Source organism: Rhipicephalus sanguineus, chromosome 9, assembly GCF_013339695.2.
Source record: "Rhipicephalus sanguineus isolate Rsan-2018 chromosome 9, BIME_Rsan_1.4, whole genome shotgun sequence".
NCBI lineage: Eukaryota > Metazoa > Arthropoda > Arachnida > Ixodida > Ixodidae > Rhipicephalus > Rhipicephalus sanguineus.
The window spans coordinates 23,194,318-23,218,985 of NC_051184.2; the positions used below are offsets into that span (position 1 = coordinate 23,194,318).

The 24,668-nt window shown below is 47.0% G+C and overlaps 1 protein-coding gene across 1 annotated transcript in view; it reads right to left on the reverse strand.

The window, feature by feature from the left end:
* The window catches only part of LOC119405393 (uncharacterized), an 88,600-nt gene extending 65,328 nt beyond the window's left edge, over window positions 1-23,272 (reverse strand). The window contains 2 exon segments of the mRNA XM_049419381.1: window positions 9,440-9,502; window positions 23,138-23,272. Coding sequence (XP_049275338.1) covers window positions 9,440-9,502; window positions 23,138-23,162 — 88 coding nt within the window. The 5' untranslated portion in view covers window positions 23,163-23,272.
* Window positions 23,273-24,668: the final 1,396 nt, after the last annotated feature.

Genomic DNA, 24,668 nt, shown 5'->3' on the forward strand with positions numbered 1-24,668 from the left:
CGGAAGCATTTTTCTGAATTATTTTTCTTTGGGTGTTTCATATATATATATATATACATACTTATACGGTGCATGACGGCGACGGCAGAATCCAGCCGAGACTGTCCATATAATTGCTATCGCAATAAAAGAAGTCCTTTTGGATCTTCATTAGGCGTTATCATCATCGTCGTCATCAGCATCGTTTCATTTTATTTCTTTATTCATTCCCACTTCAGATCACGTGACCTGCGTACTACTACTACTACTACTACTACTACTACTACTACTACTACTACTACTACAGCTACGACGACGACGGCACAGGGAAGACCAAGACAGATTTGCTGTATAAACAAAGGTACATAACTCAGGCTGCGTTCCAATTCTGGACAGCATCGCAGACAGTGTACAGCTTAGAAGACAGAATCGAGCTCGAGTCGTCCCAGTAATGAAACGCGTCTGCAAGACGTCTGCGCTACGAGACGCCACCTCGTGTCGACAAAAGAAACATAAGGATACTTCATAAAATAGCTGTGCTTTTAACTTCTTTCATGTTCACACATGCAGTAACTTCAACGTAGCTCACAGTAAGCGCGTAACAACACTGGTCACGTCTCCATATGAGCGGGCGACCTTCCGGGAGAGTTTTTAGCCTTGTGGCCGTCCACCATCTTGTTGGGCAGCAAGACAGCCTGCATCGTATTCGTCTCCAATGCTGCCTTCGTCAAGCATTCTGTTTTACCGGCAACGCGGCACTTTGAATGGGAATGAGCTGCTGTACGCTAGTTGTTTATATAGCTGTCTACCGCGTGCATTGGAACATGTCCTGAGTCATTGAATTTATCTTGAATGAAGACAAAGTTTGTGTAATAACAGCGGAGAGCCAGGATTAGGAAACATTAGCAAACACTAGACCACAGGTACCATTACTGAGATAACACTAGCCATCACTTAGGTGCACTAGCAGACATTTCGAAATAGTTAGCCAGCATGGACAGACATGCAGCCATTTTTAGCCAACATAAGGCCGGCACTAGCCATCTTTATCCAACGAAACCTTACTCAGATCCGTGCTTTCAACTCCATAGTTCGTGCTCCGGTGTCTAGGGTGTGGTTCCTTGTGTATATATGATCATGCATGCAGAGCAAGTTCCCATCTGTACACATCTACAGGCACACAACTGTTCTTGACTTAGGCACACCGCCCTACTAATACAGGTGTCCCATCCATTCCCCTTCCACCTCAACCCCTCAGTTCACTCAAGGTCCGTAAAAATGTTCTCCGGCAGGATACACGCGCTCTTATACCACCGCGTGTCTGCTCCCTACCCCATCATCTTACTAGGGCAGAGGAAGTCGTGCTTAGGAGGCTTCGTGCAGGGGTGCTCCTTACACCGACTGTCATCTCAACCTGGAACAGGTTGCATTTACAGCTGGTGCTACGTGTCTGTACTGCTGTATTCCAGTGATGCAAACAGATGCATACCATCTTATATGGACATGTCCAGGGTTACTACAATCGGAACGCTCCCGTCTGCTACTGCAAGCCGGCCTTCGCAACAGTGACACGACCAGCTATGGCCGCGAGATGCATGATGACAAGTTCCACAAGAAACTGCTTCACTCCATAAACGCCGGCCTGACGGCGCACATCTAATACACATATACATACAAAATATTATGCCTTAAAGGGACGCTAAAGGCAAATATTAAGTCAACGTTGATTGTTGAAATAGCGGTCCAGAAACCTCGTAGTGCTGCTTTTGTGCCAAGGAAGTGCTTATTTTGAAATAAAATCACGTTTTTAGTGGTCCGCATCGCGTTAGCGTACTTCAAATCTCCCGCCTGAAAATACGACTTTCATACGTCACTGCTGCCGTGCCCAACGTTGCCCGCTTTTACGCGCGGCCGCCGACACTAGTAGCAGCCGAGCGGAAGTAGCGGGACCCAGCAACAACGGCGCTGCGGCAAAGACTTGCTCGGATGGGCACATCCAAAGCCTTCACCAAGTTGCGGTTGGTCTCGTAATCCTCATTACGAAAGTGCAGCGAGCACACACGCAGAGGTTTTGACTGTTTAGCACACTGGCGCAATGGCATGACACTAAGCCACTTCGAGCGTAAGGGTTCATTCCGCGGCACCCAGTGAAAAGACACACCGGTTTCCTTGCTGCAGCACTGGCGTTGTGCACCATTCGGGCATCCGGCAATATCACACGCATGCGGCATTTTGTCGAACTTTCTGTCAGAGCGACTTTCACGAGCGCGCAAAACACGCACGGCAGTACGCGATCCCGAAACTACCACTGAGACGGGCGAGGCGCAGTTCGGCGAAAACGGAACCTTTGAACCACGCGCGCCGTTCCCCATGGCAACGCCACGGAGGTTTTGCTTTCCATGAATCAAACGGAAACGAACAAACAGCATTTTATTACGTCTTTTGATGCTCGGAATGTTCTTTTTTTTACTGCTGCTAATTTGATCACTAAGGATTTATTGTAGGCCGACTTCCATACGTCATCGGGATCACTTCGAAAATGTCCCACTCGTGGCGCCAATCATGTGATACATTTAGCTTAATTTCTCGGTAAGTAGGGCACTGCTGTTGATAATATTGCCGTTTTAGAAGTTATCATACATTGGGCTTTCACTCTGACATAAATGGTTATTTGCCTTTAGTGTCCCTTTAAGGGCAAGTTTATGTCGCAATAAAAGAAAGTACTCGCTTTTTTTTTTTTTCTAGAAGACTCTCAGGGTCTAGTCTAACTGGGAAGGGAACAGTTAATCCTGCAAACGCCATAACATGGCGGTGCGTATAGCAGCGCCCTGTGTTTAAAGCACATTTATTTTGGGTACTTTCAGCACGTTCTTTGTACTTTCTTTGTAAGTACGTTCCTTGTTATGCGAGCTTCGTAGCTTCTCGGAAGGATTCGCGCGTCTGCTGCGCCCGCATAATTCAAGTTCAAAGAAAACGCTGGTTTGGTGTCGACACGGTCCGTTTCGCAAGCATGATAGGAAAAATGAGGGTAGAACGATGCAGGAACATCTTTAAGAAAGTCGTTAAAAAAAGGCGAACTTCAATACCCCTGTGCAGGGTAGCAAACCGATTGTTCGCGCCAGGTTAACCTCCCTGCGGTTTTTTTTTTTTTTTTCATATACGTCTCTCTCTCAATACCCGAAAACACTGATGAAACGCATTTTATCACTTAAAACCACCTCTGTACTCTGGTATATCAGAATTATTTAGCTTCTACGCCCCCTTTGTTCTTGCCATGATAATGACAATGGGTGTTCGGTTACGCCGGCAAATTAACAACTTTCGATAAAAACTTTACAGTGCCGTGCTCATTATCATAAACTTAATCGCGACCATGGCAAACTCTTAAACCTATATGCAGCTCACTCACTCACTCACTCACTCACTCACTCACTCACTCACTCACTCACTCACTCACTCACTCACTCACTCACTCACTCACTCACTCACTCACTCACTCACTCACTCACTCACTCACTCACTTTTTCTAACGTCTTCGCGTACCTATTCTATAGTCGGATACAACTTAAAATGTCCGGGGAGGCCCCGCCCAGACGACCGCATCGCGGCAGCCGATCGCCTCTGCGACTAAAGAAATAGTCCCGCTCATGCACGCGGCAATGTTCACCGAAGGCATGGTCACCCTCCACTCGGCTTATGACGTCAGTCTGGAGTGCGCGCCCGTTGTTGCAAACTTCCCTTGCATCAGCCTTTGAGGAAGAGGTACCGCGGACTTCTAAAGTAGTATCCGACTATAGAGTTCGCGACACTACGTTCTGTCAAAATGCTGCAACCTGGTGCTTCAAAAAGCAAGGCACTGCTTGACGGCGAGAAAGTTCAAGTTCTTTCTCGATCGTCAAGATCTCAGGCACACCCGCTAAGCACGAAATAAATCTCGCAAAGCCACACTTTCGTAGCCAGGGCAAGGCTTGGGTGTCAGGCAGAGAAGTGGCAACGTGCTCGATACCACAGCAGCGGTATCGATCCGATCGTGTCAAGGATGTCACGTGATTCCACGAGTATTGCGGTTCTTCTCGCTGGCGAGGCCTTAACGACTGCGCCACCAGCAATAAGGTTCAATTACGGAAGCCGCCAGGCACTCCCTCTCACACAGATTGACTAGCGGAACCGCGTCAGACGATAGGAACACGTACCAAGCCCTGAAGTTATTTCTGTGTCTTCTTCGTCGTGTCTTTCGTTAATACCTAATGCCCCCCACCCTCCTCTTCGTTGACGACAAGAAGAGCTTCGCATCTGCGAAGCTCTTCTTGTCGATCTGTTCGTCTGACGCGCCGGCTGCCGAATACTTCAACCTGAAACAAGCTGCACGTGTACCCCTTATGGGGCTACGAAAACCTCTGCTCAGGTGATCAAAGCCTTCGAAGGCACCGCGCAGCACCTATAAGTTTTATTGTACCGACATGCCGACGTTTTAGAATTGCAAAGATGCTAGAAGCGTTCGCAGGCTTTTGCGAAAGACTCATATTGATCTGGGCCATTTAACGAAAAGTGCATGTGCACGCATTTCTTACCATTTTCTTTTCGCTATAGAAGAAGAGTGTAAACATAATCGGCTACATTCACACCCAAACTTAGTGGGCAAGTCACGAACCTAATTAATTTTGCCCACCCCACCCCAGGTTACCCTCCCTAAACCCAACTGGTTAAAAGGTGACAAGGGAAAACTCTTTAAGTCGAGATGAGTACTTAACCTTATAGTAAACTATTTAATTGGCCAAACTGCAGTTAGTAACCAAGGTTACCCAGCCACTTCGTCTGTGTCACTGACGTCTGTACGACATACGGAAATAGCACCAAAGCACTCGCAGGCGTCGCTTCCCTCAAATTAGGTCGCGATACCCTGTTCCCCCGTCTTTTTTTCTTCTCTGATTCCGACTGACACATTTGCATTTTTTTCTTATCTTATTGTATACCGCAGACAAGCCAGATATTACTACGTTGACAACATCATAGTACATGGCTAAAAAAAAAACAAAAAAAAAACTCGGTAGAACGACGCACTGCAGATGTGAACCGTGCCATTTGGACGTAAACGCTGCCGCAGCGCAGAGGCACGCCTGCGAGTAAGGGGTTCCTCCTTATTAAGTATTTGTTTTTATAGTTAATTATTCATTCGTTTTTGTTTTTTGGTTTTTTTTTTTGTCGCAAAACGGGAGGCCGCGGGCGCGCTGTAACCGGGTCGCCCACGAATTCCGTGGCGTCTCTCTTAAATTTAATTACGGTGCCGCGGAAGGGGGAGACTGTGCGTCGCACAGTCGCCGACGACGCGGGACATTTCATTGTGCCCATTATTTTTAGCCACACGCTAGAGAGAGAGGAGAGAGAGAGAATAAAGAAAGCTTAGCCCCACGAGAGAGATAGATGGAGAATAAAGAAACCAAGGCGGCGCGCGCTTTGCCGTCGGGCAATCTAAATGTCAGCGGCGTCGACGCTGGCTTTGCTGATGCGCGTTGGAATCCTTACGCTCCGCGCGGGCCTCGCATACGAAACGACTCGGCGATGCGAGCTGCGTAATGGCGAATGAATTAAAGACACGCAAGCCGTTACGCGTGCAGGCTCGGAAATAGCGGGAGACGTTGTAGTGTGTGGAAGATAACGCCGAGAGAACGATGTAAACAAACAAAGCAAAACGTGACTCGTTCGAGATTAATTACGGAACCGCCGTCCCACAGAAAACAAAGATGAATTAGAAGGCTCGGATGCGTCGTTGTTGAACGCACGCTTAATGATATGCGTGCATGAGGTAGCGAATGAAGTACCCAGAAAAGGCGAAGGCAATAATATTAGTTCTAAGCTTTTACGTTAGTTTTTAACATACATACATACATACATACATACATACATACATACATACATACATACATACATACATACATACATACATACATACATACATACATACATACATACATACATACATACATACATACATACATACATACATACATACATACATAGCATGACTTTCATGTTACGACCTGTCATTTATCTACGCCATAAATTCATGTCATACCAACCAATTCCAGTACATTATATCCAGTTAACAAAACGGTCACGAGAGCACAATGTTGTTGGCAGATAGATAGATAGATAGATAGATAGATAGATAGATAGATAGATAGATAGATAGATAGATAGATAGATAGATAGATAGATAGATAGATAGATAGATAGATAGATAGATAGATAGATAGATAGATAGATAGATAGATAGATAGATAGATAGATAGATAGATAGATAGATAGATAGATAGATAGATAGATAGATAGATAGATAGATAGATAGATAGATAGATAGATAGATAGATAGATAGATAGATAGATAGATAGATAGATAGATCCCCGATGATACAGTGGTTACGGTGCTCCGGCTCAAACTGCGATGTTTATAGATAGCCCACGTGTACGTGCTTGCAGTGCACGTTCAATAGCCCCGCTTATACTACTTCGTTGACGCACGGAACACTGTCCAGAACGTTACTCCCACGATGATAGGCTTTCTCAACTGAGGCGCCCATAGCACTACATTACACTAACACGGTCGATTCAACCGCTTCAGTGTACTGCAAGAATCGACATGCTTATTCTCGAAGGGCTATAGGGGCTGCTTGACCTACCTGCCTGTATTTCTTTTTTTTTTGGAAACACACTAAGCGTCCGCACACGCCTGCTTTGTAAAGAGAGGTAGAGTGCTACCTGCCCACGCGGAAGCTTGCTTCTGCAGGCCTTGTGCGCTAAAGGTAGCATAATTCTCACTCAGAACACAATGAGCCCAAAAGTGTTTCAATTCGCGACCTTATGCCGTCGAGACATGAAAAAGGATAACCGACGTCTCTTCCTGTAAAACTATAAGACCACGCTAAAAAGTGCAAAACGCCAACTCTCGCTTATATATGCATGCATCTAACACAGCCCGTATGTGTTGCTTGCTCGTAGCTAGAGCGATACGCTGGCCGCGAGCAGCTGGCCTTATATATACGCGTCAGGCGCTATTCTTCACCGGAGATAAGTTATGCAAATTGACGGCGACGTGCGAGCCTCCATTTCCATATATCAGTATAACGCGCCTGCGCATTAGTGCGCTTATATATTGAGACGGGTTCCACGGCCACCCACGCGAAGTCGAGACAGAAAAAAAAGGCCTCGCACGGGCCTCCTGATGCCCGTAGGGTCGATGCCGGCAGACGGCTGCCAAACATCGGACGGAATTCCTTTTCCACTAATCTCTCGCGTTTTACGAATTAAGCTGGTTTTTCCCTTTCATTTTTCCCTCGCTTACTGCAGTCATGTGCGTGATCGAGGCGAAAGGCGCGCCGATGCTCTTAGCGCTCCAGGCATCCGTCGCACTCGCCAAATTCTTGGGTCACGCGTTTGTTCCGCGCCCTGCCACAAAGGCTTTCCCAAGACGTTGAAGTCACGAAAAACAGAACTTTAATTGTGGGGTTCGCCGTTACCAAACTACGCAGTTGGTTTAATAATATGCACCGCTGGGAAAGGATCCACGTAATAGCTGTAACCACCATGGGATTTGTTTTTCTTTAACTTCCACGCTAAGCACGACGTACGAGCGCTTTTGTATTCCGCCGCCTTCCCCCCCCCCCCCCACCCCCCACCCCTCCCCACCCCCCACCACATCGAAATGTGGTCGCCATGGCCTGGAACAGAGCTCACAATGTCGTTCTCAGCAATGAACACACCGATGCGAGTACGAGAGAAAAGAAAAAAAAGAAAGAAGACATTGCAGGAGTATGCGATTTAAAGTAGCGTCACACAGCAAAGTCAGCAAAGCTGTGTGAGAGAGTCCTCGCATACTTCACACATCATGTCTTGTCACTTCCCGAAATCTGCTACCAAGGCTTTGCAGATGCTTCTCTATATCCGGCTAAACTTCTTCGCTATAGCCCAGCCTTTTCGAACGCTTCACTATGAATCCGTGATTAGTACTTCCGCTACATCCGCTGTATCCAAGGTTTCACTATAACCGTAAAATTGCTTAGCTATAGCGGAGTCTGTTGGAGCCTTTCGCTGTATCCAGACCATGCAGTCCTGTACTTTTCGCTACATCCGTCGAAATTCGTTCGCTGTAGCAGAACTGTTTCAAACACCCCGGTGTGTATATCCGAGCTTAGTACTGCGATACTCTCAGCTATATCTAATGCATGTTCCTTAATCCTGAACACCTCTCCCCCTTTCTCTTTCTCTCTACCTATAACTTTCAAAGTACCCTGCTCCTTACCCCATTAAAGGGTGGCATACCAGTTTTCCTAGACTCGTTAACATCCCTGCCTTCCCTCCCTCCTGTTCCTTCCTTCCTTTATCCTGCATGGACTCTACTGCGCCAGCTTATGTATGCAATGCACCTGAGGCTATTCCGATGTACCGACTGTGCCATCACGCGAAAAATATTCGAGGCTTTTCTGCACAGCTGCCCTGTTATGTGGAGCAACATCCCACGTTCGACATACTCTCTTGATATCGAGTGTTACACAATGCGGTGTTCATGCGTGGGGAATGTACACCACCCCTTCTCATTCTGAATCGTGTCCAGTGACTACAGTAAATTACAGATATTTATTCTGTTCTTGCGAAATTTCTCCTCTTACCACTGCGCCGCTCTATCACAATGAAGAAAAAAATTGCGCGCGCGTTCTTCTGAGTTTCATTTGTACCAATCTACTTTTGAAGTTTATTATGAAGGGATAAACAAGAAGATTTGTATCTATTTCCTAACCTAGATACATTCAACGAGTCTGAGAGCCAGTGGTCTTGACAGGATGTTTTAATGAACTTGTATGCTTGTATTGGTGTAGCATTTTGTAATTTTGTATTTCACAATATTTTTGTTTGAAAGAGTATGCGAGGCACGCAAGCGGGCACACCATTCCGGATTTCCCTACGTAGCTCTCTCTCTCTCTCTCTTTCTCAAGCTCGTGTTCAACATTGGAAAAAACACCCTGTTGCGGGCGGTGTTATGTAACAGGGCTGTACTGCGTATGGAAACTGAAAGAATTCAATAGACCTTGCCCGGCTGATCTGCCCGGCTGAATAGACCTTGAACGGCTGATCGCCAACGAGCCCACGATCGAGAGAGCATCAATTACTAAAAAACGACGCGTACAAATTCGATGCGACCGGCACGCCTTCGAGGGTCTCAGCTGTTTGTACCCGCATTTCAGTTTTTTTTTTTTTTTTGTCACACCTACAACGCCGATTAGTGAGGCAAGATACAAGCTCGGCTTGAATCGATTTCACTACTGCGTACAAAGGTGATATTCATTTTCTATGACACCGGGGCTATAGAGTATTGGAATTTATTGGGCGGCTACGGAAGGAAGACCAGGCAGAGATGTCTGACGCAGTGCTTGCCAGACACGCTGCAAGGTTAAACGCGTTCACTCACCGCATACAGACGAGGCCAGAAGCGCCGTTGAAAGGACCAGTAACCATACCCGGGCCGCAGCACCTGCAATAAAACGCAAGCACGATTAATGAATGTTTCATTTGAAGAACTCAGCGTGAAAATTGCACGCAGAAAGTGCGCATTTTAAGTCGTCTCAAATATTTACTAATTAATCTGTTATTGGTTATTGAAACATTAGTACCAAACTATTTCTAACTTATGTCAGTGAGTATCGAAGATACGTGTATCTTCGAAACTATCTTAGATACTTTTTGGGTATCTTGTATCTGTATCGCGATACGTTTCGCAAAACAAGTATCTGTACCTGTATTTCCGATACATTGAAGAATGTATCGTGTATCTTAAGATACAAGATACCGCGGTCGCACCACCACCGTGCGAAGCAATAAACGTTGGCTGACCTCGAGCTTCTCAAGCTGATACTGCTGCCACTATGTCACAGGAACAATACTAAAGGCAGTGCCATGATCTTTTCTTTCCGCAAGAGTTTCCTAGCGAGGAGAGGCGATAAGCTCTGAGCGTCCCTATACATTGGTTGAGCAGAGTTACGAGGTGGCGCTCGCGTCGTCTCGACAGACAAGCGCGCGAACGTCTGCGCCCAGCCGAATTTTTGTTTAATCGTTTTTTTTTTAGTTTTGTTAGTGCCATGACACCTGACACTTAGCCACTCTCCTGTGGCGCGTATTACAATGCGTGCGGCGTCTTTCGAACACATGCTGATGCCGATATAAAGTCATTACCGAAGTTCCTCTTGTGTGGTGCTTCGTTACGAAGTCTGAAGGATGCAAGAATGGCGGGTTGCTTTGCCTCTCGTGGCTTTCACACTTCGGTGATTTGAAGGATCTCGTGAATGTAAGTTTGCATTACACGCAATGAGATTGGCTTATATGCAAATAAGATTCTAACAGCTATAGCACCAACGGTACCGATGCTGGATTTAACAGAACAAGCATTCACCTAACAGACGCTATCTTGGCGTACGTCTGTTTTTTTTTCTTTTATTCAAGGAGTTTTTAAAATCATAATTCGATTGGTAGCAGAAGCGCCATCTAAAATACGTTGGCAAAGATATTCGAGAAACACTGGCATACCACATGCTCCGTTTTTCTCATGAGCGTCCCAAAGAGTCGTTTTACGTCATTTTCCGCAGGCACTAAATTTAATTGTCGTAGCTATTAGGGGTTACCCGCCGCGGTGGTCCAGTGCTTATGGCGCTTGATTGCTGGCCCGAAGGTCGCGGTAACCGGATTTCGATGGAGGGAAAATGGTAGAGGCCCGTGTGCTTGCACGTAGGTTTTAGATCCCAGGTGGTCGAAATTTCCGAAGCCCTCCATACAGCGTCTTTCATAATCATATCTTGGTTTTTCGATGTAAAACGCAACAATTATTATTAGCTCTTAAGGGATGCCTCCTATATCGTGTTTCTATACTTATTCACTGTGTTTGATACAGAACCGCTTTTCTATTTTACTTATATATATATTTCTTTCCATTGTTTAGGCTTCCCTGAATCTTTTTACTGTTGCTAATCACCAGGTAATCGGATCTATCATTGTCCATAACGTGAATAACGGCGGTGTCCTGCAGCGCTTTGCGCAACTGTACAATACCTCTGAAACGTTTCTGGGCTGCACGTGTTCTTCGTGACGTACAACTGTCCGGTGAACCGTTATTGCGAAAACCGTAATATGTTTACCGGCAAGGTAGAACTCCACAGCGGTATTTGCACCATCGTGCGGAGGCTTCTTATTGAAGTTCATATGATTAGTTGACAACCCGCTTGCTGGTCAGCAAGCAGAGCAGCGACCAGCTCCCATCAGTTACCAAAGCTACAAGCAAGAACCGCTATCAGCGAAATGTATAAAGAGCTGTCATGTTAAGCAGCTAAAACAGCGTCAATAAGTTGCTTCGGAATGAAACACATATACCTTGAACAAGAAGTACAAAACTTTTGAGATACTAACACAGTTTTCATTCAAATGAAAGAATTGGTCGCAGTTAATAGATTTTCAAGCGAACATTTATGTGCATAGGCGTTTAGTGCTGCATTATATAGATATATATTAACAAATTTGAGAATGTATCGAAGTACCTTAAAATACTATTGGAATGTATCGTATCGGATACAATCAGTGCTGCAGTATCTTGTATCTGTATCTCAAATATTCTTGCTTGAGTATCTTGTATCGCGATACAATTTCAAAGTATCTTTGCCCAGCCCTGCCAGTGACACACGTTGCGCTGCTGATCACGATTAAGCATGGTGGGTACATGATTGCTATAGAGTGATTGGCTCCCTTTTGCAGCTTACGTAACTGTGCCAATCACGATCAAGAAATTTGATCCAGATCAGGCCCGATCGCGATCAAACGTGCCCGTGTGACACTGGTTTTAATCTCCTGCAATTCCTTCCTTCCGTTCACTTGTATCTTCATTTTTTGTTTCATTTCAGTACAAAAGTGGTTACCGTTTCACAATGTAGCGTTCCTTATGGTAAATATTTTTAAGGAAGCAAATCGTGTATTCACAGAAACGTCTTACGCTAAAAATTTTCGTAAGAGAATATTTCAGCCAATTACGATGTGGGATATATCATTAGCGAAGCCGGCTAACCAATCGGAAAACGCACTTACGAAATAGAAGCTTTGCGAATTCGACCCCAGGTTCCACCGCAGGTTGCTATACGGCGTGTAGTTTTCAACTCTGTTTTCAATTTCAATTTGCTTTCAGTGACATAAATATTCCGCGATCTGACGCTATCGTTTAACGGTGCCGAATCAATATAGCTAATGAAGTGTGCAAGAAACCCTAGCAGCATTGACAGCATCCAATTACGGCAGACGGACAGCTTTAATACAATTAAAATCACTGGGTTTCCTCAAAATACGACTTCAGGCGAAAGCTATTAAGCAACCATTAAAGTTTGTTCGTTAGTGTTGTTTTCAAAGTGCTTCACTGACATCACTACTTGTTTTGCATGCTATAGATTGGCGCGTTAGAAAGAATTGGCGCGTCAGAACGAACGTCTAGGAACCCATTAAGAGGCGGAAAGGCGGAGCAATCGCCCGCTTAGATTTCCTGGTTAACCTCGCCTGTAGCAAGCACATAAACCACTCAATCAATCAACTATGTGTACATTGGTTTAGAGGAGTGAAAGAAACACACGTGAATTTGTAAGAATTCGGACTACTTCAGTTCGAAGCAATTCGAATGTCATTTGGTCGTGATTAGCGCGTACTGTTGCTATCAGGAAGCAGGTTGGGCGAGGTGCTGGAAATTTTTAATCAGTCACGTATACTATGTTGCTACCTGCCGCCGTTGTGTAGTTATTATGGTGCTTGACTGCTGACCCCAAAGTCGCGGGATGGAATCCCGGCCGCGGCAGTCGCATTTCCATGGAGAAAAAAATGCCAGAGGCTCGTGTGCTTAGTATAAGTGCACTAAAGGACCTCAGGTGGCTCTCATAATGATATCGTGCTTTTCAGACGTAAAACCCCAACATTTATTGTATTATACTGTTATGCTTCGTTTCAAGCTGCCCCGACGTGTTATGCCGGCTTGCGACGTCACTTGCCGGAGTCATGCGCGCGCTCTTCAAATCCCGCATTCATTTTCTCGCGTGGAAATCGAGCACGCGTCATTAAGGACAGGGGGAAATCGGGTTTCGTTATAACAACGGGACGTCGGCGCCGTGACGTGCGCGGGAAGGAATGACGTCACGGGAATGCGCCACCCGGAATTCATCGCCCAGCAGCGCACGTGCACCATTCGACCCGTCGAACTGCATGGAAGGAGGAAGCGACGGCTACGCAATAACGGGAACCCTATGGGGCTAACAGGCCGCGTATAACAACCGTGTCACCCGTCGTGCTCCACAGGCGTTTCCGATGGATATGCACGCGCACTCTATCCACACTCCTCCTCCTCTCTCTCTCTCTCTCGCTCTTTGCCCCTGCGACCGGTGAACACACACACATAGTTCGCAACGGATCAGCGCTTCCAGACCGATTTCTGTCATCTCGCTCGGTTCGCTAAATACCAGCCCCTTCATGGCTGTTGCTTCCTTTCTTTGTGTATTGCTTTCCTTTTTTTTTTAATTCATCTTCTCTTTTTACCATGAGCTTATTTCCGGCGATGCCTGTCACATTCATAACAGTTCGTCGCCGTTTTTCATTTTTTTTTCGCGGCTTTCCACTGGGAGTTCCACTGGGCACGGTTCCAGCGTCGGAACTGCGACTGACTGGTTCTGGCGGTCATGTTCACGCACGGGAAAAGAAAGAGGAGGGGAGGGGAAAAAAGTGGGGGGGGGGGGGGGGCGTTCCGACAAACGTTGCGCCCGCCGGAAGTAGCGCCTTCGCTTCCGGACGTTTCGCGGCACACCGCGCGCCGATACAGATTTATTATTTCGAGGCGCTCCAGCAAGCGCGTGGGCCATGCCACCCGCTGACTGCGCTCGCAGCGGCGGCCCCCGCCGGCCACCAGCCGAGAAAAACGAGCCCATAGCTGGAGCTGCTGCCGGAAGTGATTCGGCGGCAACGCAACGCGAACGTCCACGCACGCGCCCCTGGCCTCTAGCGTTCTATAGCGTCTCGTCAGACGTAGACTCACGCCGCTTCTTTCTTGAAGCGCGCCTGGCGAGCGCTTCTCTTTATTCAAGGGCACGACTGCTGGGTTTCTGTAGGGCTTGGGGGCGCGCCATGGACCGACGGGCCTGAATAATCCGCCCCAATCTACTCCGCTTCGTGAAAGAGTGGGGCGGGGTACGAAAAAGGAGGAGAAGGGTTCGAAGCCAAAAAAATCCCTGCGCGCTTCAGAGGATCTCCAAACTCCGCTGATAAAACAGTTGCGTTCAGCAGTGTTGCTCCAATACCGCTGTCGCGCACACGCTTTTCAAAGAGCGTTAAAACCGGGGTCAGTTCTAACCTAAGAGACCCATTCGCTCCTTACGGTGGTTCTGTGCATGGAAGCCGATCGTGATCCAAAAGCTTGATCCTGATCGGGACCGCTATGCGAACGTCTTGGTTTCCCACTCGTGATGGTCAGTGCAAATAATACACATGTCTAGAAGGCAGTACACGACAAAAGTGCTGTATCGTGACAGAAAGCGTACGACAGAATCCATCAGCGCTTTTGTCGTGCACTTTCTTCAAACCCTGTGTCTTGTTTGCGCTGGCCATCATGTGTATATTCCAGCTCGCACAATTTGCTATCTGGTTTCCCTTACTGTGAAGTGCGCCCGCGCCGAGGCCCGGTGTCCAAAAACGCGACATTGTGTTCATCATCCGAATGCGGGAACACTCACTTGTGGTCAGCTGCTGTGCGGTAACAGTGAACACTGTATACACGCGCACGCGTGGACGGGCTCGCTAAGCCGACTCTGAGTTTAATAAACAGTGACTGTGGATGTACACCATTCAAACATTACATTACGATCGACACGTCCATACAGAAAGTCGCGAAAAAAAAAAGGGGGGGGGGGACTCTACATTTTCGTCTATTTAACGTGCGTTCATGCTGCTGTCGACCTTGCATGTTTTAGTTTGTCCTAAAAAACGCTATTATTAGGCGCTGTCACGCGGCCTTTCAGTAAATACACATGCAACCTGTAAATTAACCTTGTTATCACTGGCCAAAGTTGAACTGCACTGTCTAGGTTCAGGTTAGTTGCACACAGACCATGGCGCACATATCTTAACCTTCGAGTGCACCGTACCCATACAACGCGAGAAAAGCAACAACAGGGTGATAAGAAGCGAACACAAAACGACAGTAATAAGCAGAGCCATAGTTTCGTTATCTTGAAGGCTACAGAAAGGCAGTCGTCAAGGAACGGCCAGAAAAGCGGAACTCACAGCGCCCCGCATTTCTGGGCCTACCAACGAATTAGGGCAGAGGCATCGAATATACAGGCGACTGCAGACGTAACCAAGTGACTCTATGGTCGACCGAAATTCCAAAGTGGCACGCGATAACACGACACCGATTGCTACAATGCCGTGGTCCAGCATGACGGGACGTATGCCAGGAACAGTATTATACTCGTAGTAAGCCGTAACAAGATTACATCACCTGTAATGCAACTGAAAAGCACAACGCATGTTTGTGTATTTGGCCGAAAGCTAGAAGTTTGTGATGATTCTCGTGCTAGTGCCTTGACGTTTAGAGTGCATTATTAAATCTCTGTATTACATTTTACCGTACTAATAATGCAGGAAGACACTTCTGAGTATTGCAACATTTCAGAACGCATTATGAATTCACATATACATGACTATATAAACTATCGGATTTACCACAATGTATCGCTCCACTACGAGTCAATAGGAGGGGTACGAGTGCTTGTTGGTAGTGGGTCATTTCTTAGTAGCTACAAGAAAGCTTAAAAACGATTACGAGCCTACCCCTGAGCAAGTTCACAGCAGATATAGAATAAATGAATGAACAATTAGTTGATTTACTGGGTGAGCTCGCGAATGCTACTGACAATTCTCTACCGAAACAGCCATATCCCGAAATAGCTATAATCCAGCCAAGCCAAGTGAGACTGACGGCATGCGACGCGCTGCACGCAACCGTCGGTACAAGGCCCCTTCGGCTCGAAGCAGAGGCCTGCCCCGGCAAGCACCTTTGGCTTATGCTGATCTCACGGAGATGCGTGATGGAGGCTTCGACCTGGCAACGTGCTGCAGCGTGCGGCTGCTCGTGGTGCGTCTATTCAGTGGTTCCCCACCCTTTCGGCCGTATAAACGCAGCCTCCCATCTCGGAAGAGGCCCTCCCGAAAAGCCCCGCAAAGTGAATCGGGTCACGTTTCAGGATGACGCGCTGCCAGTCTTCATCTTGGCTGACGCGTGCGCGCCGCTCGTGCATGGGACGGGCGGGGTTCGTTAGGTGTTGGTTCTGGGAGGAAGGCTCGGCTCTTGGTAACCCCCGGCGGCGCGCAACAAGAAACGCCGGCTGTAAAGGGTTCCGCGATGGAAAGCGGAGCCTGTTGTAAAGGCGATGAAGAGCTAGTAAAAAAAAAGGGTGCAGCCCAGGAGGAAGTACGCATCCAGCTTCTCGATGCATACCTACGTATGCGTCAGGCGCTCCTCACAAAGAGGAGAAGGGCAAGAGGAAACCAGGAGGGATTCGAACTCTCCCTGTCCACAAGAACGGGGAAGATCAGCCCCGTTTCTTCCCAATCTTAGCTGTCATCCTTAGGTCATCAATGAGAGGAAGGGCAAGGGGCGTGGGAGGGGCAGGAGGACTTTGAATCCTCCCGGTCCTCAAGAACGGAAAGATCAGCACCGCTTGCTCCAATTTTTCAGCTGTCATCCATCAAATGTCACACTTACGCAGGATACCATATTCAATGTCCACACCGACTGTGTGGTCGTTGCACGAACGAACAACATCCGTTTAAACAGAGCTGCAAGAATCGGCGTTCATTACCCTTTGCACATCCTCCTAACCCATACGCCCGCCACGTGTCGACCGTATCTATAGCTCCTTATGTTCAATTATTCTACGATCCTAATATCGTGTTTCTAGAATGATATATTTCACGTTTCTGAGCAGTCGTTCCTTCAAAGTTTCCCTTCTAAAGCCCACTCGGTAATAATGTTAGTGTTTTCTTTTCAGCTGAACCGTTGCTCAAACTCTATCGTGATGTGACTTGCATTTTCATGTCTAGTGTGCTGTTAATAAGCGCTCGATCGCATTCGAATCGGTATCATGCCAAATGGAAGCTAGCAAAAACCGACGCCTGCGCAAATGTATTGACGATTTGTCCGGATTCCGAACCGTGACGGTTTTTTCATCGATTATAAGAAATTTTATTTCTGAGAAATTTGTATGGCTTTTCTTTTGGATTGGTGCTGCAAACGGCTGAGTGACAATTTTTCCTTTCGTTAAACTTTTATTTTTTACAGCAGGGCTGTTATGGTCGAGGTTAGCCGGTGTGTCGTAGATAGAAAATGATCATCATCAAGAACCGGTACGCGCTCAATCACCGCCCAAGCACTCGGTACGGATGGTTAACAAGAGCAGCTGAAACGTGCGGCCCTTAATCGATGTTCGCCACCCGTCTGTTCCCTTGTTAATGTTTAGCGGACCAGTGTGGTGAGTAGTGGGATTTTCCCAATTTATGTGGCACATGTGAGCTATAGGAGCTTTACGGCAGAGCTGTTATGCTCGATGTTTGCATACATGCGTAAACAGAAAGAGATAGAAAGACACAGACTAAATAGAAAGGATAAAGGAAGGAAGCAAGCATATCCACAAATAGTATAGTATAGCAAGGGGTGGGAAAGAGACAGGGGAGGGGGTAAAAGCCTATCTATCTATCTATCTATCTATCTATCTATCTATCTATCTATCTATCTATCTATCTATCTATCTATCTATCTATCTATCTATCTATCTATCTATCTATCTATCTATCTATCTATCTATCTATCTATCTATCTATCTATCTATCTATCTATCTATCTATCTATCTATCTAGCCGCCTACGTCTGGGTGCTCTAATGATCGCCTCCTTAACTTGGTGGTGACCACAATTGGCATCGGAGGGTAAGAGGATTTGACGAATATGGCTGTCGGGTCATGACGTGAATAACGTGAAAATCCTGTCGCGTGTCTCGTCAAACCCTTTCCTCCAGACGCGTGTGGCACATACCCGTTTACCACGGGCCGCGGTGTACGGGTATGCGCCACAGGTGATTGACAATTTATATCTACCCAGGAACGGCGAGAACAGACAGTGGTAATTTAAACGAGAGAGCGTTAAGAAAAACCTACATCGGCAGCGTTGACCCGAGGAATGGAAAGAATAAAAAAATAGGATCCCAGCAGGAATCGAACCCAAGCATTTTGCGTGGCAATGAGGTATTCTGCCACAGAGCCACGCCAGTCTATAAACTGGTTGGGAAAAACAGCGTATGCAGCCGTAATCCCGGTACAATGTCCATTGTGGTTGTGGTGCTACCTATCTAATTTTACAAGAAAGCAATATACACTGCATATGTACTCCTTCGATACAGGCGTCATATGAGACTACCGTCTGTGGTTCCAGTGTTGGCTCCGCTTTTATAGCAATCTAATAAATATAACATTTGTACTCCTATGATTCAGCAAGCTATGTTTAAGCACTGCTCGACCCCGGAGGAATACATTAACGAAAGTTAATATTCACATGACTCCACCATAAAGTGCACTTAGTTTCGATAATACTGACGTATGTACTCTAAAGTGAGGGCTGACGTTACGTCGCACCATAAGTTACCCTTTAAACGCCTGTGTTGTCGACGTGCCTGGTAAGCTCACGATGTGCACACAGCTACTACACTTACAAAAACACGTCGATCCACCTCCTAACGTTTGGCTCAAAACCATAAAATACAGCATAGAAGCACTCGCTGACTGCTTCGCATGAAACCGATTCCCACAACGCGTGGGATCTGCCGGGTTTCTTTTCTTTTCTTTTTTTGCTTCATAAAAGTTATTTTCGGCCGGGAGGGCTGTCAATTCTGTCCTGGAGTTGTCTGTAGAAGAGAAAACGCGCGGAGCGATCGAGCCGTACTCGACATGAGACACGCCGTCACACCAGTTTCCAAAAAAGGCGAACGACCAGAGAGTGAAGAATCGGTGCGAATCTAAATTTTTCGAATACGAATCGAATACGAATATCCACCTTCGAATATCGAATCGAATATCGAATATCAAAGGAAAATGCCTCCACAGTAACAATATTTTATTTAACATGTAGCTATTTGAAAAAAAAAACATTAACAGCCTGACTGGCAACAAAACATACACAGCTATCTCCAGAACACAATGTCCAGGCTAGCACAATGCACATCACAACGCAAGCAAATATCACGGCACAATGAAAGTAATGACTAGATGTTATCATGAAGCAATATGAGTGCTCCACATGATCAGGCAGCAGGCGCTCCCTTCTAACATAGACAACCCCCCCCCCCCCCCCTGCCACTGAAAAGGCACGCTCGCTTGGAACAGAAGTGGCTGGTATAGGGAGGTACATGGGGCAAAGCTTTGCCAGACTGGGGTATCTGAAGGTGCCTACAGTCCGCCACCAGTCTTTCTTCAGAAGTGGTCCCGCATAGTGAACGAGTGGTAGTGCGGCACGTTACGGCCGCATAATATTGAAAATGTATGGTTACATGATCGCCAACAGCGCTGCACGTCGGAGATGCACCAGCAATAAATCATACGTATTGGGGCGCTCGTCGCAGGCAGATATCGTGCCTCCGTGTACTTACGATGTGTATCGCTCCTCTCGACAACGTTTTAGCTATACGAACGCAGCAGAAATGTGGAAGACGAGTTATTTTATGCATGATAATCGAATCGCATGTTAGAATTTTTCGATTATTCGAAGTTATCGAACATTCGAAACTTTTCGAATACACGATTTTCGAATCGAATACGAATATTTCGAATGTAATATTCGACGAATATTCGAAACTTTCGAATATTCGCACACCCCTAATTTTCACTCATGCCTGTGGGGAGTGTGGGATTTTAGTATGACAGGACAGTGCGCAAACCTTGCCGAGAGTAAGTAGCGAGACCTCCCTGCCTGCATTTCGGACGCAGTTTCAGTTGTTCTTATTTTCTTGTCGCGCTAAAAAAGTCACACGGTCTATTTGCATAAGACGACTCGAATACGAAAAACCATCTTTTTCTTCTATGTCAATTCCATCGACTCCTTCCTACCGGCCCCTCCCCGCAAGCTTTCTGCACCCAACATGGTTTCGCATTGCCTCCGGGATCTGAGGCATTACAAGGCTTTCTGAATATCACGTGGCTTTTGCAGCGCCTCCGGCATCGGCCCTCTCTTTTGACCAAACGACGATGATATCTTGTTGTGACGTCATGATGTACCGTAACGTCATAGTGAACTCACGGTGTCGTCACAAATTATGCCGCGTTATGGTGTCATGATGACGTCATATCATGACATCACCGCGCGATGATGATTTTTTCGCGTCACTCCTGCAGACGCCGACGGCGATGGTCACTTTCCGCGTTTGATGAGGCACCTAAGACATCTAAGGCTTTCGCCTCGGTGAAGTTAAACGTTGATTCTTTGGAGCTAGGCTTCTAACCTACCGATGGTTCTTCTACATACTTCCGACTTTCCGATCGACTCGGAAAGTGGACAGAAAACAGCGCAAAAAGACGGAGCACCAGAAAAAGGAAAACACAAACAGTTCCTCTTTTCTGTTGCTCCGTCTTTCGCGCTGTTTTTTTTTTCTTTTTTTATCCCTACAGTTACGAACGCTATATGTGAATGCTATTTAGCCTCAAGTTTCGCTCCCGGCTGCTGTTTGAGACCGTTATTCATCTTACCGCGTTACATCGACTGTTGGGAACTATGTGGTCCAACCTCGTCCTCTAGTTCAACCAACTCCCGGAAACAATCGCTAGCAGCAATGAAGTGGGACATGCCGGCCGCGCTGACATGGCGCGATCGGTTGGCATATGGAACCGCGGAGAGCCGTCAGTGGGAAAGAGAGTGGAGAGCAAGAAATGAAAGAAAAATATGATGTGCAGGCAGCTTTTGTTTTGTTTGTAATTTACTTTTTAAGGCGTTCACTGCAGTAGCGTAGCAAGAAATGTTTTTTTCGGAGGGGAGGGGGGGTTCAACCATACTCTATGTTTATGTATACCCATGCATGCGTTTGTATGTGTGCGTGTATATACACACACTGAAAAGTTTTGGGAGGTGGGGGGGGGGGGGGGGGGGGGGAGGCCTGGCTACGCCAGAGGTTCGCTGCCAGGAGACAAATTGGCTCAACGGAATTCGACCTGGCCAATAGGAGAAATGCCTTCCTTCTGGCCTTTTAGCGATCTGACTGCCTGCTCCTGCTCTGCGCTTCTCAGTCATGCCGAAAAGACACCCAGGAGTGTATTGATTAAACATTGGACACTTGACTCACCCTGCAGAACATGGGAGCGACCACGTTCTGCGAAGCGTTCGGGACAAAGCACAATTGCACGGTCACGTTCAACTGTTGGCGCCTTTGTGCTACCTTAAGCACATTTCTGCTTTCCTGTCGTAGATAGGGGTCGCGCACGTCTTCGTTTGAAATTATTTGCACATGTCAAAGTTTATTGTACCTATATATACGATATTGAAGGCGTAAAAAACGTTGTTCTGCCTGCCTATTTCTGGCGCCTAAAACGAGCTTTTTAATGCCTAAAAATCCGGCCTCTAATTATTACCCATCCCCGCTCTATTCCGTGCTGCTTACGAGGTAAAAGGAGTTGACGCTGAGAAGCGGCGCTGCAGTCGCGGCAACTAGTGGAACGCGTTGAACCGCGGCGCATGCGTGCGGTGTGCACGCATGCGCAGCAAGCCGCAGTGCACAATTACGAACCGCCGCCGTGTTCACCGGCCACTGCTTGCAGCGTGTGTCGTGTATATGACTTCGCATTCGCCGCGGATCGAAAAATTCTTTCACGGCATTTTCTGCGTTACCATCCGTGATTAGACACTCTGACCGGTAAGTTTTCCGCTGCGTTAAAGAAAGCAGGTACTATAAAGATTGGTTGCCGGTCCCTTTAAAGGGACACTAAAAAGAAACAATGAATTGGTTTAGATTGATAAAGTGTGCTCGGAGAACTCTTGTGTAGTTTATTTCACCACCATAGGTTTATTATTAGAGGAGAAAACCAAGTTCAAAGTTTAATTTTTAAATTTCACGCCGAACTTCGTGACGTAAAAGATTTCAAAGAGCATTTAACGTATTTCCACAAACTCGTTATGTCAAGTCTCTGGCCCGCTCAGAGGACAATGTACTTCGATTTAACCGATTAGGAACTACGTAGGCCCAAGCAGGCGCTGTCGAACTTATGTGACGTCACGGCAAATGGTGCGGGAATTCAAAGGTGGCGTCGCCACCTGTATTTTCTTTTTGCGCGCTTTCTCGCTTTTTAAGCGTCTTCTCGCAGCAAGCGTGGTGTTTTTGGAATCGTGGAAGACTACTTTACTAATGCGAGAAAAATCGTTTTGCTCTTTAGTGTCCCTTTAAAGGGGCCATGACACGGTCACCCACTAGATTGCGGTTTTTAGCGAAAAAGAGGTAGGGGGTCTATTGTGCCTGTACATGTATGAAAAAAGGACTGTAAAAGAATATTTCATTGCAAAATGAGCCCTAGAAGTCACCGGCTATAAACCCCGCCCACTGCCGGCGACCGCCATTTTGCCATTTTGCCATGGCGTGTGTGACGTCATGTGCTTCGTGGTGTGGAGCCGTCGTCTGATACGCAAATTTCAGCCCCTGCAAATCGTCCCATTTTCAATGCCAGGCTTAAGAAAGCTGAAATAGCTCCATTGTACGAGCAGCTGACCACAAAACAAAATCGTTGGCCGGAATACAGACGCTCGCAAAGCAAGCGGCTTGTGACATCACGGCTCGCGAGTGCGCCAATGTCGACAGACTCTCGGGCCGATCGCGTGGTTATAACAATATTCATTATAAATTAAGTGCTCCACCAAATGCGCTGAAATTTCGGCAGCGTGTTTGTGAACACCCAACGAATAACACACATATCGCAGATTATGAGCGAAAATTGGCTGTCATGGCCCCTTTAAACCAGCTCCATCACTATGCAGCAACAACGTGCGACTTTTTTTTTTTTTTATCGAGGTTCACAACACTTACGGCGGCTTCGTGGTGAGGCCCTCATTTGCGCTTCTTGCTTCTCATCCAGCTCTGCAACAGTGTCCGCATGGATGTCGATGCAATCCAGCTTCCGCAGACCACAGTATCGTACGAGGTGCACTCCGCACAACGCGAGTCTCCTCCAAGACACAGCTGGACAGTCGTGCAGTGCCTCCTATTCCTGGTCCAGCCACACACTCCGCAGAAGCTCGCTTCTTCAACGCGAGCCCTTCATTTCCTCCTTCTTCCAGATCTCGTAACGACACCGTATAGTCCAAACACCGGGGGATGTTCTTCACCGCTGCTGCCGTCGCGAGTTCGACGTTTAGGCTTGACGAGGTTAACGGCAACGGCGTGACGTCGAACTATCGCGAACGCGAACGGGCCCAGAGCGTACGCAGGCCGCTCCGCTAGCGTACAGGCTCGACGGCAACGCCACCGTGAGCCGCGCGGGTCAGCGTACGCGATAACGGAAACGCCAACGTCACGCCAATGCGGTGCCCAATGGCTGGGCGACCGGACGAAGCTCCATTGTGTACCTGGCTCCACAGCGTTCCTAGCCCCTCTCCCACACCCTCACATTTTATTTATTTACTTTTCAGTCAGTGTCCGGTATGGGTCCGCATAACCATCCTCCCCAGTCTCGCCACGAATGGCTCGGATCCAAATCGAAACGACCCATCGTATCCGCGCTTTTGAACAGCATGCGGCGTTACCGATATGATGCAGGACTGTGCTCAGGGGAGGCTCTTATTGCGACTCGCATTGCGTGTTCAACCGGTAATGGGTCCTGGATGTCAAGGGTGGCATCGCGCCGCTCATCCGCTTCTCGCCGTTAGGCACTGGTTTAGGTTCACGTTAAGGCTACCGCTTCGACTATGCGTTATAAGCAGCAGGTTCGACTAGAACTCATTAACTATTCACTGACCCAGTCAACTGACCGAACAGAAAAGGGCAAGGAAAATGCGGGAGGCAGCGGAAATGTATTATGCTCCTTGGCTTTCAATGCAAGAATGATGAACAAAAAAAAAACAAAGATGCCTAGAGGGAGAGGTTTCACTTCTTATTTTTTCCTCGTAATGCTTTGCATGCCACGGTCTGTTCTTGGCTGCCAGATCTGAGAAAGGCAACTAAGAAGCCAGTGGCTACCTTATCTAATCTTCTTTCTTTTTCGATACGCAAAACTGGTCTTTATCCGGTTTTACTCTATTCACACCCATTGCCATATACAGCTCGTTCCACCGCTGGAGTAAGCTTGAGTGGACTTGGTTTTACAACGAAGGGGTTAAATATTGTAATTCTACATCTTTTGGGTCATATCGGCCTGCAGTATTGTGAAATAAACCATATAAAAAATGGAGTCTGTTGTTCCGTATCAATCAGCAACGCAGCGCAGCATCCGCGGGAGTCCAAGGTTTTCGCTTTGAGGCTCAATTGGCAACAATTATCACTTTTAAATGCGAAACGTTTCACAAATCGAACAGTGCCGATTCATCCGTCTCTTCCACCGCCAGCCTCCGCTTCGCGCTGG